General features: G+C 42.6%; 1 protein-coding gene and 1 long non-coding RNA gene across 2 annotated transcripts in view; one reads left to right on the top strand and one right to left on the bottom strand.

Annotated features, from left to right (window-relative positions):
• LOC311444432 overlaps positions 1-14,439 on the top strand; it is a 37,158-nt gene extending 22,719 nt beyond the window's left edge. Inside the window, exon 3 of the long non-coding RNA XR_014697889.1 lies at positions 13,883-14,439. This is a non-coding gene — a long non-coding RNA (uncharacterized lncRNA). The remainder of the gene's footprint in view (positions 1-13,882) is intronic.
• On the bottom strand, positions 1,921-12,219 carry GFRA3 (GDNF family receptor alpha 3). The gene is made up of 8 exons (XM_084535563.1): positions 12,084-12,219; positions 8,200-8,475; positions 7,408-7,500; positions 6,648-6,993; positions 6,460-6,569; positions 5,220-5,354; positions 4,292-4,422; positions 1,921-3,984 (listed from the first exon to the last, which is right to left on the bottom strand). Exons 1-8 carry the CDS (start codon positions 12,124-12,126, stop codon positions 3,850-3,852), a joined length of 1,269 nt encoding a protein of 422 aa, XP_084391689.1. The 5' UTR covers positions 12,127-12,219; the 3' UTR covers positions 1,921-3,849.
• Positions 14,440-15,770: the final 1,331 nt, after the last annotated feature.

Raw genomic sequence — 15,770 nt, 5'->3', positions numbered from 1 at the left:
TAACAGTGTTGGTTGGCTTCCTGCTTCTTCACTGTTGTCCCCAAAAGCTTTGTCTGGTGTGTGGACACCTCGAAGATTACTTGGAGGGTTTTTCCTCATGTTCTTGTGTAAAGCTGCCTTCCATTTTAGCAAATAGAGCAACTTGTGACGTTTCTGATATATTGAAAATGATACCTTTGTTCTTTATGGGTGCTGAACCTGTAGTGTTGTCTTGTAAACTTCCAAGTTACCTTGTACCATCAGCAGGTTTTAAAAGGCATTCCAGGGTAGTAACCAAGAATTAGTGTTTGAAGTAAAGCTTAATTTTTCCATATCTGTGATACAAATGGTGTCCCTCTTTAAAAAGAAAAACATGTTCCTTTGATTGTTCCTTAAGCTTGTGCATTTGCCGGAGGAAGTTCCTACTTGATTTTAACGAGGCTAGGGCATGATGCTTCAGGGATTCCAAATCCAAGGTTTATCTCAGGCATAACCTTGCTTGTGACCTTTGGCAAGAAATGCCTATCAGTTCTCTCACTTGTCAGACAAGAAATAACTCATCCAACACAGTGACTGAGCTCACTACTCAAAAAGAACTATGTGAATGCCCTTTGTAAATACATTAAACCATGTTAAGAAATCTAAAGCTACATCAGATGTACATTTCTGTAGCCATATCTGAAGTCCCTGACAGTGAAAAAGTTAATGTTGAGATTGCTTGGTAAGAGATCCTGTCTCTGTTCTTTAAATTTCTTTCCCATAGTGTGTCCAGCAGTAGACACAAAGGAGTGTAGCTTCTCTTAAAGGCACAGAAAGGCAGGAGACTTCTAGAGTTGCAAGATAAATTTTATTACTGAGTTTTGGTATTATTTTATACTCTTAAAAATAATTTACATTACAACAATTAGAAGGTTCCTTCCTTTTATATGCTTGCGGAGAGTTCAATATTAAGACTGACAAGACAGAGAATTTCTATTAGATTATTTTTGTATTTAGAGCAAAGGTGCTAGGTAGATGTTGTATTGCAGTTACTAGTGAATAGATGCTGAGGGTTTGTTGTTGTTGTTTTTTGTAAATTACCGTGTAGTACAGATAGTAGGAACTGTTCTGAATGTGTGTTGTGATGCTAGCAGAACTGGACTGATACTGGCACGATGTTTCTTAGTAGCAGTTATACTTCTGCATGCATGTATGCTGTGTCATTCAACAACTGTGATATTTGGAGATTAGGTATTAAGAAAGTTTAAGTAAAAATGGATTTGTACACATATCAGTGTGCGTACCTGTGAGTGCAGGTGTATTTATAGGAAAATTTTGTTTCCAGTTATTGATGAATGAGTTTTAGGAGGCAGCTGTATATATAAAAGTGCATATGTACATGGAAAAAGGACATTTGGAAAAAGACATTTGGACAAAAATCCCAACTGATGTGTTCTATTTAATTTCTGTCTAGAGCAGGATTTTGTCTGACTGTAAAGCATTTTCCTATGTAATCCAGGGCACAACAGGAGGCTGCAGTTGCAATCAGTAACCTTCTTATTAGGGGCTAAAAGTCCACAGTGCCATGAATATGAACAACAAAATGCTAATGCCTTTCCCCATATCCACCTGTCTCAGAGCACTGAAGTGGAGAAAGAGGAAAGCTCACAGCATAGATGAGTGGAAGATGGATGCTGTAGGCTGTATATGTGGTAGAGATGGCTCAGGGAAAGCTATTCGTCTGATAAACGTTCTCACTGATTTGTGGAATATTGTAAAGCACAGTGTTTTCCTCTTCCCTGTCACTCTCCAGCAATTGCTGGAGATAACAGAACCTACAATGCTACAATAAGGAGCCTTGACACGCATTTCCAGCCTCAGCTTATGGAGGATGGTCAAATGTGGATCTCAGAGTTCTGTGGTAATGTGGGCTCTGTTTTCATTAAAGAGGGGTAACAAACATGTGGAAACAATACTGTATTTTGATTCACATAGTCACATTTCAGTAGGCAATGGTAAATAACAGCATTCATATTCCTCTTAAATAAGATAACATGATATTTGTTCCTACTGCATGGAAATAAGGTGTTGCTTCTCTGTGCAACAGACAAAGTCCTGCTCCCTGCAATCATTTTCCTGCCCTATCTGCCTAAGAAGGTAAGAGAAGGCTGGAATTCTAAATAGAAATATTAGCGCTGCAGAAGGACAGCTACTCTGATACATTTAGCAATGGAAGATTCTCCAGTAAGAAGGTGTCTGACAGTGACTGGGAACCACAGCACATTACCTAGCTGGTACCTTTCTGGGAGCACATAAAGCACAAGGTAAAAGGAAATGCTAACCTGTTCTGCATCTATTCAGGACTCTAATATTGCTCACACAGTACTAGCTGTGCATAATATTGTTCAGATCTGTTGTGCCTCATAGGATGAACAAGAGGCATTATATGAGTGTGTAGAGAAGCTGTACTGAACTCAGTTTCTAGCTATCCTGAAAGCATAAGATGGCTGATGAGGCAACTCTTGCACACAATTGATTGTGGACTATTAACCTATGCTCAGAAATCAATATTTACTTAACACCACATTTTAACAGGCCAATGCAGCATAAAATAACAGCAGTTATACAGTGCACATGTTTACACTCAGAATAAACAGATTATGAAATAGAGCTTGGCAAAGGAGGAGGCTGGCAGGGAGTGAAAGGGGAAAATGGTAACTTCAATATGTGGAAAGCTACAAACTAGTTCCATCTTTCAGAGGCTTCTGCAACTGAATGTGCCACGAGAATACCACTTCAATGTAGTGAATACAGCTTCAATGAGCTATGCGCTTTCTGTGAGCATTCCTAAAAAGGTTTGGCCTGGCAAGGTCATCCTTGGCTAGATAAATTTACTAGGGTTGAGTAGAGAAATTTCTACTAACCCACAAAATACAAGTCTGTTGCTAGCCATGCTAATGGATGTTATGTATAGTTACAAGGGGCAAAACTGAAAGAAGCAAGAACATAATCTGGGGTATAGCATCCTTGAGCTGGGATAGTGTTTTTCATATATTTAAAAGAATGGATTTGGAAAAAAAATAAAAATAAAAGGAACTGAAAGTAATACAAAACTGGTATTTGACAGGGACTTTATGTTTACACTTACTTAGCTTTGTTTGCAACTCTCCCTGGAGTGAGGCCACTAAATCTTAAAAAATGGTATGCTGTACTCTGTGCCTGAGGAATAGCTTGAGGAGGTGGGGTGATAGGATACAGTGTCAGGTACAGAATCTTAGAATATCTTGAGTTGGAAGGGACCCACAAGGATAATCAAGTCCAACTCCTGGCTCTGCACAGGACCACCCAAAAATCAAACTATATGTCTGAGTGCATTGTCCAAATGTTTCTTGAATACTGGCAGGCTCAGTGTGGTGACTACTGCCCTGGGGAGCCTGTTCCAGTGCCTGAACATCCTCTCAGTGAAGAACCTTTTCCTAAAATCCAGCCTGAGCCTCCTCTGTTACAGCTCCATGCTGAAGCAGCTTCATGCAGTTTCTGACTAAAGGTGCCTCTCTCTATTCAGAAACCTAACCCTGCACAAGTTCTGACAGAATTCAGGCTTCTGTTTTAAAATACAGTGCATGAATATCAGCTGGACTTTTACTCAAAATACTAACATGGCAGAAGCAATGGTGTGCTCCAGATCTGCAGTTCTTAGTGCAAACTGACTGGGGGAAAGTGGGGTCCAAGCTAGGGAGAGGTTTCTAGTGACTGCATTTATGGATTAAGGGTATTCCTTTCCTCTTTTCCAGAAGCCTTTTGTTTCTCCAGGGTAAATCAGTAGTGGGAGGTGCCTGGACATAGAATAAGATTAATAATATGGGAAGGAAAGATGCAATTTATCCCAAGTTAAAGTGCACTCAGCAACAGGGCCAGGAACAGAGACAGAGATGACCAAGAAACAGCAGCTCCAGAATATACAGAGGAGACCATAGGCAAACTGCTGTGTTCAGAGGTCTCTCGATGCGTCTTCACTTCAGCCACCTAGGAAATGAAAAAGAGGAATGAATCCCAGTTAGACTTATTTGTGCTCAAATACCTCTGTAGAGCCTCCAATTCTGGGCACAGCTGTGAGACTATGGGAAACTTCTGCAGCCAAGCAGCAAGGCCTCCTATTTCTGCTTGTCTGTGGAAGGAATAGGTTCAGCTAAAGCAGCTTAGGGTTCTGCATGCATATGGCATCCCTCACTTTGATGTCCAAAATCATATGTTTCCAGATCCAGGCTTATTGGACAACTGTATCTATGCTGCTTGGTTCACCACTTGCTGGAGGCAACAAAGCAATATGTACCTGGGACATTTCTGAAGCAAGAGATGTGCTGGCACTGTCTCCTTGGAAGCTTAGGGAAGATGAATAAAATAAGTCTTCCTGTCTTTCCAGACCTGTCTGCTTCTGGTGCATTTGAGACCAAATAGTATTTTCTGTAAACAGAAGTAAAGCAAGAGTCTTATTATACTTTTCTTGTGCATACCTTGGAGTTTAGTGAACAGAAGTCTAGGGTAGCTATTTTAAGAAAGGCACTCACAGTCTGTATGGATTTGATTTAGAAAATACATATTTTGTGTTTAATAAATTGCATGTTACTTTGTGGGTTTACTTGTGACTTTTAGAACAGACTACAAAGCCAATTTTCACTCTATCTGAAGACCTTTGGATTTCTATGGGACTTTGCCAGCTGTCTGTTTGTAAGGGGCAGGTATGTAGTGTCTCAGGTGGGATGTTTAGGTTGTAGGTGCATCTACAGTGTTGGGCACAGGTCTTTTCAGTATAGCAGTAGGTAGATTTAAATAATCATTTATCTAATTATGCTGATTTATTTGTTTGATATCTTCTGGAAGCTTTTACAAACAAAGTATTTAAATCTTATTAAATGTTGCTAATAAGGGGAGGGGAAACCAAAACCCCATAATCCTTCTGCAGTGATGGGGCTACTCAGCAACCTATGGATACAACATGTCTGACACCCCCCGATTTCTTTGTAATCCCTCATTTGAATGCTGTTTGTAGATAGCTTCACTGGTGTCTGTGTTGGTAAAAGATACAAAATCACCTGTGTGAGCAGATCCAGGCTGGTCCCACAGGTTGGCTAGGAGATCATGGAAACACTTCAGAAGACAGAACTATATGCAGGAGCAATGCAATGTAGGATTTTGAAAGGAACAGGATTTTAACTTCTGTGTGCTGAGCTGTTTCCCCAGTTCCATGATGTGATGCTTACCAAGGCATTTGTTGCTCTCAAACATGCTGAGTATCTGGTCACACTTCTCCTTCTGATTGCCGCTGCTTTCACAGGTACACCACAAGGAGACCTCCACACTGGAGTTACTGATGTAGTTGGGTGTCATAGGCGTGCCTGTCCCAAATCCCCAGAAATGGGAATCAAGATTTACTTCACTAAATGAAAGAAGCATGATCAGTCCTCTTATGTTAAAGGCAATGCTACCCTGGAGGCAGAAGCCTTCCACTGTGATGTGCTTGTTACTCAAAGAGATCAGAAGCCCCTGCAAGGTGACCCAGGTCTGATGAATTCATGTGTAGTCTGCTATACTGTGAGAAAGTGGGGAGATTGCTAATCCTGACTCAGACAATCTGATGGTGAGGTATACTGATAACTGAACATGGTGAAAACATTAGACTGAAGGATGAGAAGCACTTACAAAGATTCAACTGCAATACTGGCATATAACAGCAAAAGGCTCTCTCAGTTCTCACATAGCAGGCGATACTGCATGGCCAAATAAGTGCTGGCACTGTAGCGTGCCATTCAGAGCACAGTTTATTTGGGATGACAATAGCAAAACCATCTGGAAAAACAGAAGTTGTAGTCTAGAATTACAGCTTCTGAGATACTGTTGCACTTTGCAGCTTCTCCTTTGAACCATTCTGAAAAAGCATTAGCAGGCTGACAGCAAATGTCTGTAAGCAAAGACAACTTTCATTCCAACAGCTGATGGTGCTTTGTGTACCTGTTGTTCTGACTGGCTCAGAGACAGCATGTACACAGTGTTAAACCACCAGGAATGTAAACATTAAGAAATGAGGGCATGTATAATAACAATCCTACAATTGGATTCTCCTGTGATCATGATGTAGCTCCTACAGCAGGGATGTCTTAGTTCATACAGCCAAGAGAGTCCCAGTGGTCAGGCATTTCGAGCATTTTGCATCAGCTGATGATGCAAACAGGAGTGCAAGGATCCCAGGAAAATGCTGCTGCTTTGACAGCAGTGGATAGGAAAAAACAGAGTGATAAATGCCATGAAGGAGCTCTCTTTGGGCTGCATTTACCTCAGAAGCAAGTGAGAACACTATCATCAATTAGGCTAAGGCATGTTTATGAGCATACTGAGCACTATTACCTGCATCAAAGCAAGACAGTCCCTCACGGCATAGCAGTGTGACTGCAAGTTTGTTGCCTAAAGGCATTCACCCTGTGTGTTCCCCTGGGTATCACTTACCAATCATCCCCATGTAAGCCTGCAGGCATGCAGCATGATTGTGCTGAGAGCAACCATCTGGGGACATATCTGCAGGTTGGCAGTTTTGTTGGAAGTCAGCCAGTCGGGATCTGTAGGAAGGAAAATAAGACTATCAGCGTCTATGTTGTTCTCGTCTTGTGGCTAGTGTCTGCTGCTGCCAGACCTACTTGCAGATGTGGTCTTCCAAGCAGGAGTCCAGAAGCCAGAGGCAATTGGGTTTAGTGTTATACTGAAAGGAACAATCAGGAACAATAGTTTTCCGGCGTCGTTCTCCACAAAGTTCATCTTGACATGGACAGAACAGGATCCTTCTAGTAAAATCCTCAGGCACTTTCTCAAAGAAATTTCTTAGCCCTCTGTGGCATTTGCGACGGTCACACATGTCCTCACTTCCTGCTCCCTTGGTGCAGATTGAGGCATAGTCTGTGCGCAGCCGAACGCACTTCTTGCTCAGATTACAGACATGAGTTGCTTTCAGGCATGGATTTGTTGCATCTCCTGCTAACTGTGACCCTATAAAGCCAAAAAAAAACCCCACACCGTAAACAAGGAAGCAAGTCTTCAGAAAAGATTTTACATGGAAATAGGAGTAGCCCTTACTTGATGGTCTAATTGCTAACATCAAAATGAAAAAAGCATCTTAGCCCTGCTATGTGCCTGTGGTATGACACTGCAGTGATGTTAGTTACAAAGTCACCTATTTTATTGGTTGATGTTCCAAAGAATGCATCATTGTGGGTTACTGCCTGTTTCATAGGCCTGGATCTGTAGCTATATTTATATTTGGTAGGGGTGCAAATATAGGTATGTACCCAGAGCAGACATTCCTCTGAGGGCAATTACCTCAAATCATTCTTCTTAATAATTTTCAGCCCTGAAACGTTAAAAACACGCAGTAGCATATCATATAGCCATTACAATCCCTACCTGATAGCAGAGCTGCCAGTTCATTATAGTCTGTCTTCCAGTGTTCTTCATTTGCTGGATTCTCATAAGGAGAGGTCTCCAAACTGAAATAGCCTAGGCAAGACACAAGGTATTTTATTTTATGCAGTGGGAGAAATGTGTTGTGACCAGTTTTTTGTTTTGTTTTGTTTTTTTCCTCTTATTTGTGATTCTTCAGGCTGGGGTTCAGAGATGTTCTATCATGCTCAAAGCCAAATGCCAAGAATGGTTCTGCTGGAGATGCAAAGCTGTTACTGTATAGTAACAGCATTACATTTTGTCATTAGATTTCCTCTAGCTGGAATTTAGTCTATGTTGAAATTTGCTTTTTTTCAGCCTCAGTGCTAGCGAGGAGATATGCAGCATTGGCAGTCCCTGGTGGGAGGCCAAGTACAAGCATCCCATTAAAACTGGAGAGAAGTAGCGTGCTCATAGATGCCATTACAGTGTGTGTGATAATCTCACATCCATTTTCAGTGACGAACAGATGTGACCATTTTGAGGTGATTTTCACAGCACTAAATATAAGTAAATATCTCAAACTAGCTATCTTTGTTTCTTAAGGTTCCTGGTGTATTTGAAGGGCCAGTCTCAGACCAGATCAGTTTTCTATGCTTATCAAACAGAGAAGTAATGACTCCTCTTTACTAGGAGATGTGGCTCCAAAGTGATATCTGCAGTGTTGGGAAGTGGCCCTTCACGGTTTTTTTTTCAGGTGGTGGGGCAGGGTTGAGCTTTACTAGTACCTTCTAAATTCATATTATTTCATCTCACCATCTGTCATGCTGGCGTGAACAGTCCAGAAAACGCGTAGGCAATGCTCCTGTCTCTTCATGCGTCGGTGACACTTGCAGTGCAGTAAAGAGCTGTTTCCGAGGTCTAGCTCTGCATTTAGGCATCTGACCCTGCTGTCATGATCCAGTGGAAGGAAGCGAGTCTTTGCAAGGGCACAGTCTTCCAGAATCCTGTAGGTGGCATTGCAGGTGGAGTCTGAGAGGCACAGCTGTTCCGCTGCTATGCAATCACTCCTTGGCAGAGACAGGAGGTCTCCTGGTCAAGCAGGGAAAAGATTGTTAGGATTTCAGTCAAGAGAATGCCACACAACCTCATTGTCATTGTTCTGTTGACATTCCTAGTAAGGACTCAAGGCAGAATTGGTTGGGGTCCTTCATATACATAGCAAGGAGCAAAAGCTTTCTCCATTTAGAAACAAAAGGATGAGTATTAGTGTATTAAAGGGGGAACAAAAGATTAATGAAAAATCTCAAAAAATATTTTGTTTAATAAAGCCTTCCTCCCCCGCCCCCCCCTCCCCCCCCCCCGCATCACCATTCACTCTTTCAATTTGGCCAGGATCAGGGATGGCTCTGTATTTTCCTGAAGCAGTAAATCCCTATGGAAACCTTGGCTTTCCTGAGGCCTGCTTTGAAGAAACTCTCCTATCTGGGTAATGAAAAGCTCAGTGAAATAAACAAGTACTAACACGACACTGTGTGATGTTAAGTCAAGTGCTAGTGCCATTGCTATGTATATACTGGTCATTAAGAGATGCACTGAGAAAGCCATTTCCAGGGTGTAAAAGCAACTGCTGTACTGAGCTTGCAAACGTAAGAATAAATATACGTATCCTTTGTATAACAGAAGAAACCCTTATCACTAGATGCAAGTAGTTTCATATAAAAGTGCTGACATGCAATCAATTTACAGTATATAGAACCGAATCCCTGAAATTTCTGCCAAAAATGCTGGAATGCAGGTGAAACCTGTCAGCTTTCATCTTTTGGTCATTTGTGAAGTCTGAGTATAACTATTTGTGTGTATTTGTATAACACATGTATTAATTTTTATGTATATATATATATATATAAAATATGAATTTATATACATCCCACCACCTTATGGAAGTACTAAATAATCTTAATTTAACAATACAATCTTTAAAACTTGGTGTGTTTTTTTTTTGTTTGTTTGTTTTAAATATATAGACTGTTCTGTCCTAAGGATAATACAGAGGGAGAGCTGACATTTTCACAGGGAGGTGAATTCAGTCTGTAATCTTTCTTCACTTCTATAGTATATGAATCTATGTTTACAGTACAGGTACAACCATAGAATCACAGAATGTTTTGGGTTGGAAAGAACCTTAAAACCACCTAGTTCCAACCTCCCTGAATGGCCAGGGACACCTTTCACTAGAACAGGTTTCCCAAACCCCATCCAACCTAGACTTGTGAAGACTTGGAACAAGACTATTTGCTAACAGAATTGTTATGTAGGCTAGTAGTATGGTTCTTCCCTTCAGGACAATATTGCTTGGCTGTTTTGGGGAAATAATTTATGCCTAGCCTAACGCCTATCTTTGATGTTCTTTGGGTATGTGATCTCACCTGTCATTCTCCTGATCAGAAGGTGCTGTATTACTATTTCTGTCTGTCTTGACTATAAGCTAAATATATATATAGGTTCAGCTTATATTATGTGGTATACTGTCTTCGCTATCTAATTTGTTTTCTCACTTCCTTCACTTTTGCTGGCTTCATGAGTTTATTTGCTGTAAGCAGTAGGCCATTTAATTCCATACTAGTCTGCTTCTCAAACTTCCTAGTTTTCCTGCAGCCCAGTAATGCTATCTAGGTGTCTCTGTCCCAATCATATATATTTCTTGGCTTTTCTAGCACTTCCTGTACTTTGTTGTTCATCTGGCTATTATATAAAAACTATATGACTGTAAATTTTCTGAAAAACAATCTCTCACCAGAAATGCTTTGCATCTGGCACAATAGGTTTTGGTTAGGCATTCCACCTCAGCACAACCTTAAAGAACATTCTGAGTTTGATTACATCCCGTAAGGTTGCAAAAGCAGGGCAAATTTCCAATAGCAAAATTTCCAGCTTAAATGAATCTATGATTCTATTATCTTCAGTAGCTTTGGAATTCTAAGAGGTGCAAACTGATTTACCTCACAAGGCCAGAACAAAGTACCATCTCCAACAGTGGTCTGTAGTAGCTGTTGTAGTAAGCTCATTAAAGGACAGGACATACTTTCCTAGCCTTAAGAATTCTGCTCAACAAGCACCTGAGGTTTAAGTGACATTTTCAAAACTTTAAAGTGATATAGTTATTGAAAGGGTAGAGCAAAACTGATTATAAATGGATGGACTGTGTTTTTGCCACAGGCCTATACCAGACGCTTTGGGTGAAGCTGCCGGAAACCTCAAAGCAGAAAAATTTAAAACAATCCTCCTTAACAGACATCATATAATAGCTATGCATGGTGTTAAGCCCTAATACATGACATTCTTCTTCGTAAAAACAAAGAAACAAACAAACATAAACACAAACATAAACACACACAAACAACGCCAACAACAAAAACTTATAATTACAGGCAGTCAGGTGGAAGAATTAGAAAGCTCTGTAGTTTAACTTGCAGAAAGCATTAAAGGGACTGTACAGGAGTCCCTTCTGCAGTTACAAAATAAATAAATAAATAATATTAACTTCACAAAACATGATTATTTATATCTTAGAGAAATTAAGAGCTAATACAACAGCCAATTATTCTCCCTTATGACTCCGTGTTCTGTTATATGTATTTATAGAGTTACAATTAATAGTATTATTATTTAAATATCCCTAGTGCTCCTAGCTCTTGAAAGAGAGGACAATTGCAGAAAGGAAGCCTTTGCTTTATTAAGAACAGATATAAAAAAAGCATTAGTATTTGGACAACAGAAAACTGTGGGAAATCTACTGTAATCATGTGGCTGTAAATGCTACTGAGATCTCAGCACAATAGCTCTTCTTTATAGCAGTCATGATATTCACCAGTTGCACCTTTTTCTGAACGTAAAGCACTGACATCCCATAGGTAGGGTCTAGGAGTGCTTCAGATAAGTTCTGTAGTTTCTCTATTTCTAGCCACTTCAACCATGACGACTGCCCAAGAAAGAGATGAACTGGAAAGAGGAACCATTTCCATCCTCAGCCATTGTGACTTGTCAGTAGTATAGGGCAGAGTAAGACAAACAGCTGCATCTCCGCAGGAGCACCCTAGATTGGTCTTTGCAAACTGAGCCTCATCTCAGAAAACCATCAGCCTGAAGCATTTCAGAGGGGTACTGCCTGGAAGGTTGCTATCAAAACAAGCTCTCAGCAAAGTTAGCTCAGACAGGTTCAGCGTCTCCTCCAAGAGCTAGAACGGACACTGTCTTTGTGCCCTTTCTGCTGCGTTGAGGGATCAGCTCCTGACATCCGTCGCTCCCTGCTGCGAGTCGGAGGACCAAGTCGTCCTCCTTCGCCTCCGCGAGCTTCGCCTCAATGAAATCCGCTCCCCCACCCCAGAGCATCCCTCCTTGGTCACATCAGGGCTTGCGATTCACGTTTCGGGTCAAAGGAGCAGCACGTCTTTCCCGGTTTGAAGCACGGCTTCTTCACAGCTGCCGGGGCCGGGAGCCCCGAGCCCGGGACGCGCCCCGGGCTCGCCCGGCGCCAGGAGAGCGCAAACGGACCGGCCGGCCGGGGGCAGCGAGGGGCGCCAGCCCCGGGCACAGCTTCTGCCGGCAGCGGGCCGGGGCCGGGGCCGCCCAGCCCAGCCCAGCCCTGCCCTGCCCTGCCCTGCCCAGCCCGCGCCGCGCCCGCCACCCCGCGCTGTTACCGGCTCGGGACAGGAGCAGCCCCAGGAGCAGGGCGAGCCGCATGCTGCAGCCCGGCCAGCGGTCGCTCTCTGTGGGTGCCGGGTCCGCAGTTCGCAGGCTGCGCGCAGCCCGCCAGCCTGGGAGCGGCCCCCGCCCCGCCCCGCCACACCACGGCCCGGCCCGGCCCCGTCGAGGTGCTGGCGGCGAGCGCCGCCCCGCGGCCCGGCCCGGCCCCGGCCCCGTGCTCCGAGGGGGTAGCGGCGGCGCACCGAGCCGTGGCGGGCCGGGGCGAGGGCCGGGGCGAGGGCCGGGGCGAGGGCCGGGGCCGGGCGCTGCAGCTGGGGGCGGCCCGTCGCGGCTGTCCCGGGAGCACCCGGCGAGCCGCCGGGCCCCGCGGCGCGGGCCGCGCAGGGGCGTGCGCCCAGGCGAGCCCGGCGAGGATGTTTCAGAAGCGGCGCTTCCGAAGGATGCCGTGTAAAACTCCCGTTTGCTGGGTTGATCACTGAGTCCTAGCACTGAGGGCGAAGCTGTAGTCGGTGATAACTGTGAGCACCTACAGGGGTGCGCTTTGCTAAAAAAAAAAAAAAAAAAAAAAAAAAAATGATGCTGGCTGTCGCTTGAATAAATTCCCTTGATGCTTCTTTAGTCTGCAGAAAGGATGGCATGAGCTTTTGGCTCCTTTGCATTAGCTTTGCTGTGAAGGATCTTTTCAGAAACTTACCTGTTGCAGGCTTGGCCTTTATTGAGCTATTTTTCTACATCCCCACTATGTAGGGCGTTTCCAAGAGCCTATGTGAAATTAAGGCAGGCGTGCTTCTTTTTGAACAGGTCCTTCTTAGTTTCCATCCCAAGATCTAGTTAACCAATGTGAAAATGTAACAGAACAACATGTACACATCAAACAGTAGTACATGAAAGTAAGGTGAACTTTCGGTAGATCAATTGTTTGTACAAGTAGAGACACTTACTCCAAAAAGCCCAACAGAAAGGATAATAATTATGCAAACACATTAAGTATTCTCAATCCAATTCAGTGCTGCCGTCCTGTTCTTGGGTTTTGAAGAAGATGAGTCCAGCTTACCGGAGGGAGCTGCCATGAGAAAATTCTGGATATGAACAAGTTGTCCACAAGTTGTCCTCTTGCTTCTTGTTTAAGGAGGAGAGAAGATCTTTCTCACCGTTCCTTAAATTCTTATCAATGTCTACTGGTCGGGGAACTTAAGGTAAATGATGGATGGGACATAACTTTTTAACTTCGTAAAGAGGTGTTTTCTGTTATCACTTCAGAGAGGAAACAGAGCAGCCATATTGATGAAAAAACTAAGAGCAAGGAGGTTTACTTGTCATAAAGATGTGGAAAAAAAAAAAGAAAGAGGAAAAGTGAGTTGGTGCTGTGAACTTCTGTATGTTGCGAGAGGAATAAACAAGTGGAGCTGGAAATTTTTAATCACGATCAAAATTCTGACTATGGCACTGTAGAGACCAGCTTGGATAACTGCTATGTCTGGAATATTGATGCACTAGTATGCAACATGTGAGAAATAACAGGCAAGAGAAGAGATGTTTTCTATGTCATGGATTTTTATACTTGCTTTGAGACAGTAGGAGGATCTTTTCTATGCAATTTGAGAGACTGCTAAAAGGGAAGACTAGGCATTACCATTTATGTCACAGGCTGCCTAGAAGTAAAACCAAGTAGAATCATCCAGTGCAGAGCAGTGGGAAGTTATAGCTGCCCTGGCACCCCTCAGTACAGGAGTACAGCTGGTTCAGTAAGTTTGTGACAAGCATTACTGTTTTTTTTTTTTTTTTTTTTCAGAACAGAAGATGATAATTAATGACAGCCACAGGAGAGGAAGATCTGCTTGACCTGACTGTACTGGCAGGTACAGCTTTTTGAGGATATGAATGTAAAGGGCGGTTTGGATGGTAGTGGTTGTCAGCCTGTAATCCTGGTCTCTTGTTTCTATTTTGCTGGTTTTATGTTTCTCCTTCTAAGCAAAGAAAGATTTCAGTAAATTCAGTGGACTGGTAGCAAGCAACTCACAGGAGAAAAGCCTGAAGAGGAAGTCTGTGTATGTTGAGAAAGAAAAGGATATAAACTATTAATCTTAATGTCAAGCTCTAGAAAAACTATGGCATTTATAAACAATTTGTTAGCATGTGTAAAATAACAGGCTTGCTATTTGTCTCCAAAGTGAGTTTGTCAAGGACCAGTACTATTTCTTCTCTTCTAACAGAATAACATTTTTTGTGGGGAGGGGAGAAAAAGAAGAGATCATCTGTACTTGGGATCTGTAAGAACAGTTCTTGGTAAATCAGTGCAGTTTGGTAAAACATAATAAATTAGAGGATCTCCCAAGATCCTTTCCAGACTATTTTTCTGATTCAGTGATTATGAATCTTCACCCAAACACCACTGCATTAACTTAGTTAACTTAATTAAGTCAGTTTTGAATTATGATCTGAAGCAAATAAAAATGGAAAGGGAAAAATCTTTTTTGCATACTAAAGGCAAATGTTGCAGCTGTGCTTTCAGGTTGCCTTGGCAAGTGGCCAAGCAGAGGAATTCTGTCTTAGTATCTGGTGAAGTGCTAGTTGCTTCACTAGCCAGAACAGCCCACCTGTTGCAATGGAACTATCCCTTTCTCAACTTTTTAATACTTATACGTGTCTTTGCCTTCGACCCATGACATATAAGGTTAGTTGTTTATTCTCACATGCACACATACAGAGAAGCACTTTAACCTCATTACAGGTCTCAGAGAGTTGGATAATTACCAGTCTCTCACGACCAATGCTTTCATCACTCTTTCTATTTGAAATTGTGTAGGCAACTCTGACCTATGAGGACCATCTACAGTGTACTGTGTAATATCTTATGAATTAGTTTCACTAATTCCCTGCAAGGTCCAGGCCTTTGACCTACTCAAGCAGCTGTAGAAACTGTGATCAACACTGATCTGATTTCCTCAGCTTTTAGCATCAGTTCCATCATTTATGTTATCTGTGTTGCTCTTTGTATCTTCATATAAGTCCTGGCTGAATTGGATTAGTGATGTCAACAAGGTCCTGCAATGAAACAGACATGTGACTGGAGCATAGTAAGTAAATTCTCATCAGATCTTTGCCAATATCTTATCTTATCTTACCCAAAATAGAAGTGTTAATCCTGTGCATAGTCTCAGGGTTGCATGGGAATTAAACACTTGCAGAAATTAGACATCTTGTTCTTTACTTCTTGTCATCATGGATTTGTCCTTATCATTTTGACATGAGCCAGCAGTGCACACCTGCATCTTAGAAGGCCAACTATGTCCTGGGCTGCATCAAAAGAGTGGCCATCAGGTTGAGGGAGGTGATTGTGCCCTTCTGCTCTGCCCTCGTGAGGCCCTGCTTGGAATGCTGCATCTGGCACAAGAAAGATGTGGACCTGTTGGAGCAGGTCCAGAAGAGGGCCAAGAAGTTGATCAGAGGGCTGGAGCACCTCTCCTATGAGGAAAGGCTGAGAGAGCTGTGGATGTTCAGCCTGGAGAAGAGAAGGCTCTGGGGTGAGCTTATCGCAGCTTTTCAATGCTTAAAGGGGCTAGTAAAAAAAGATGGAGAGCAAATTTTTGCTCTATCGGATAGTGACAGCACAAGGGGGGATGTTTTAAACTAAAAGAGGGAGGATTTAGATTAGGTGTTAGGAGGAAATTCTTCACTCA

The sequence above is a fragment of the Aythya ferina genome (genome assembly GCF_964211825.1).
Source record: "Aythya ferina genome assembly, chromosome: 14".
NCBI lineage: Eukaryota > Metazoa > Chordata > Aves > Anseriformes > Anatidae > Aythya > Aythya ferina.
The sequence above is the reverse complement of the archived record's forward strand: the minus strand, read 5'-3'. Positions and strand labels throughout refer to the sequence as shown.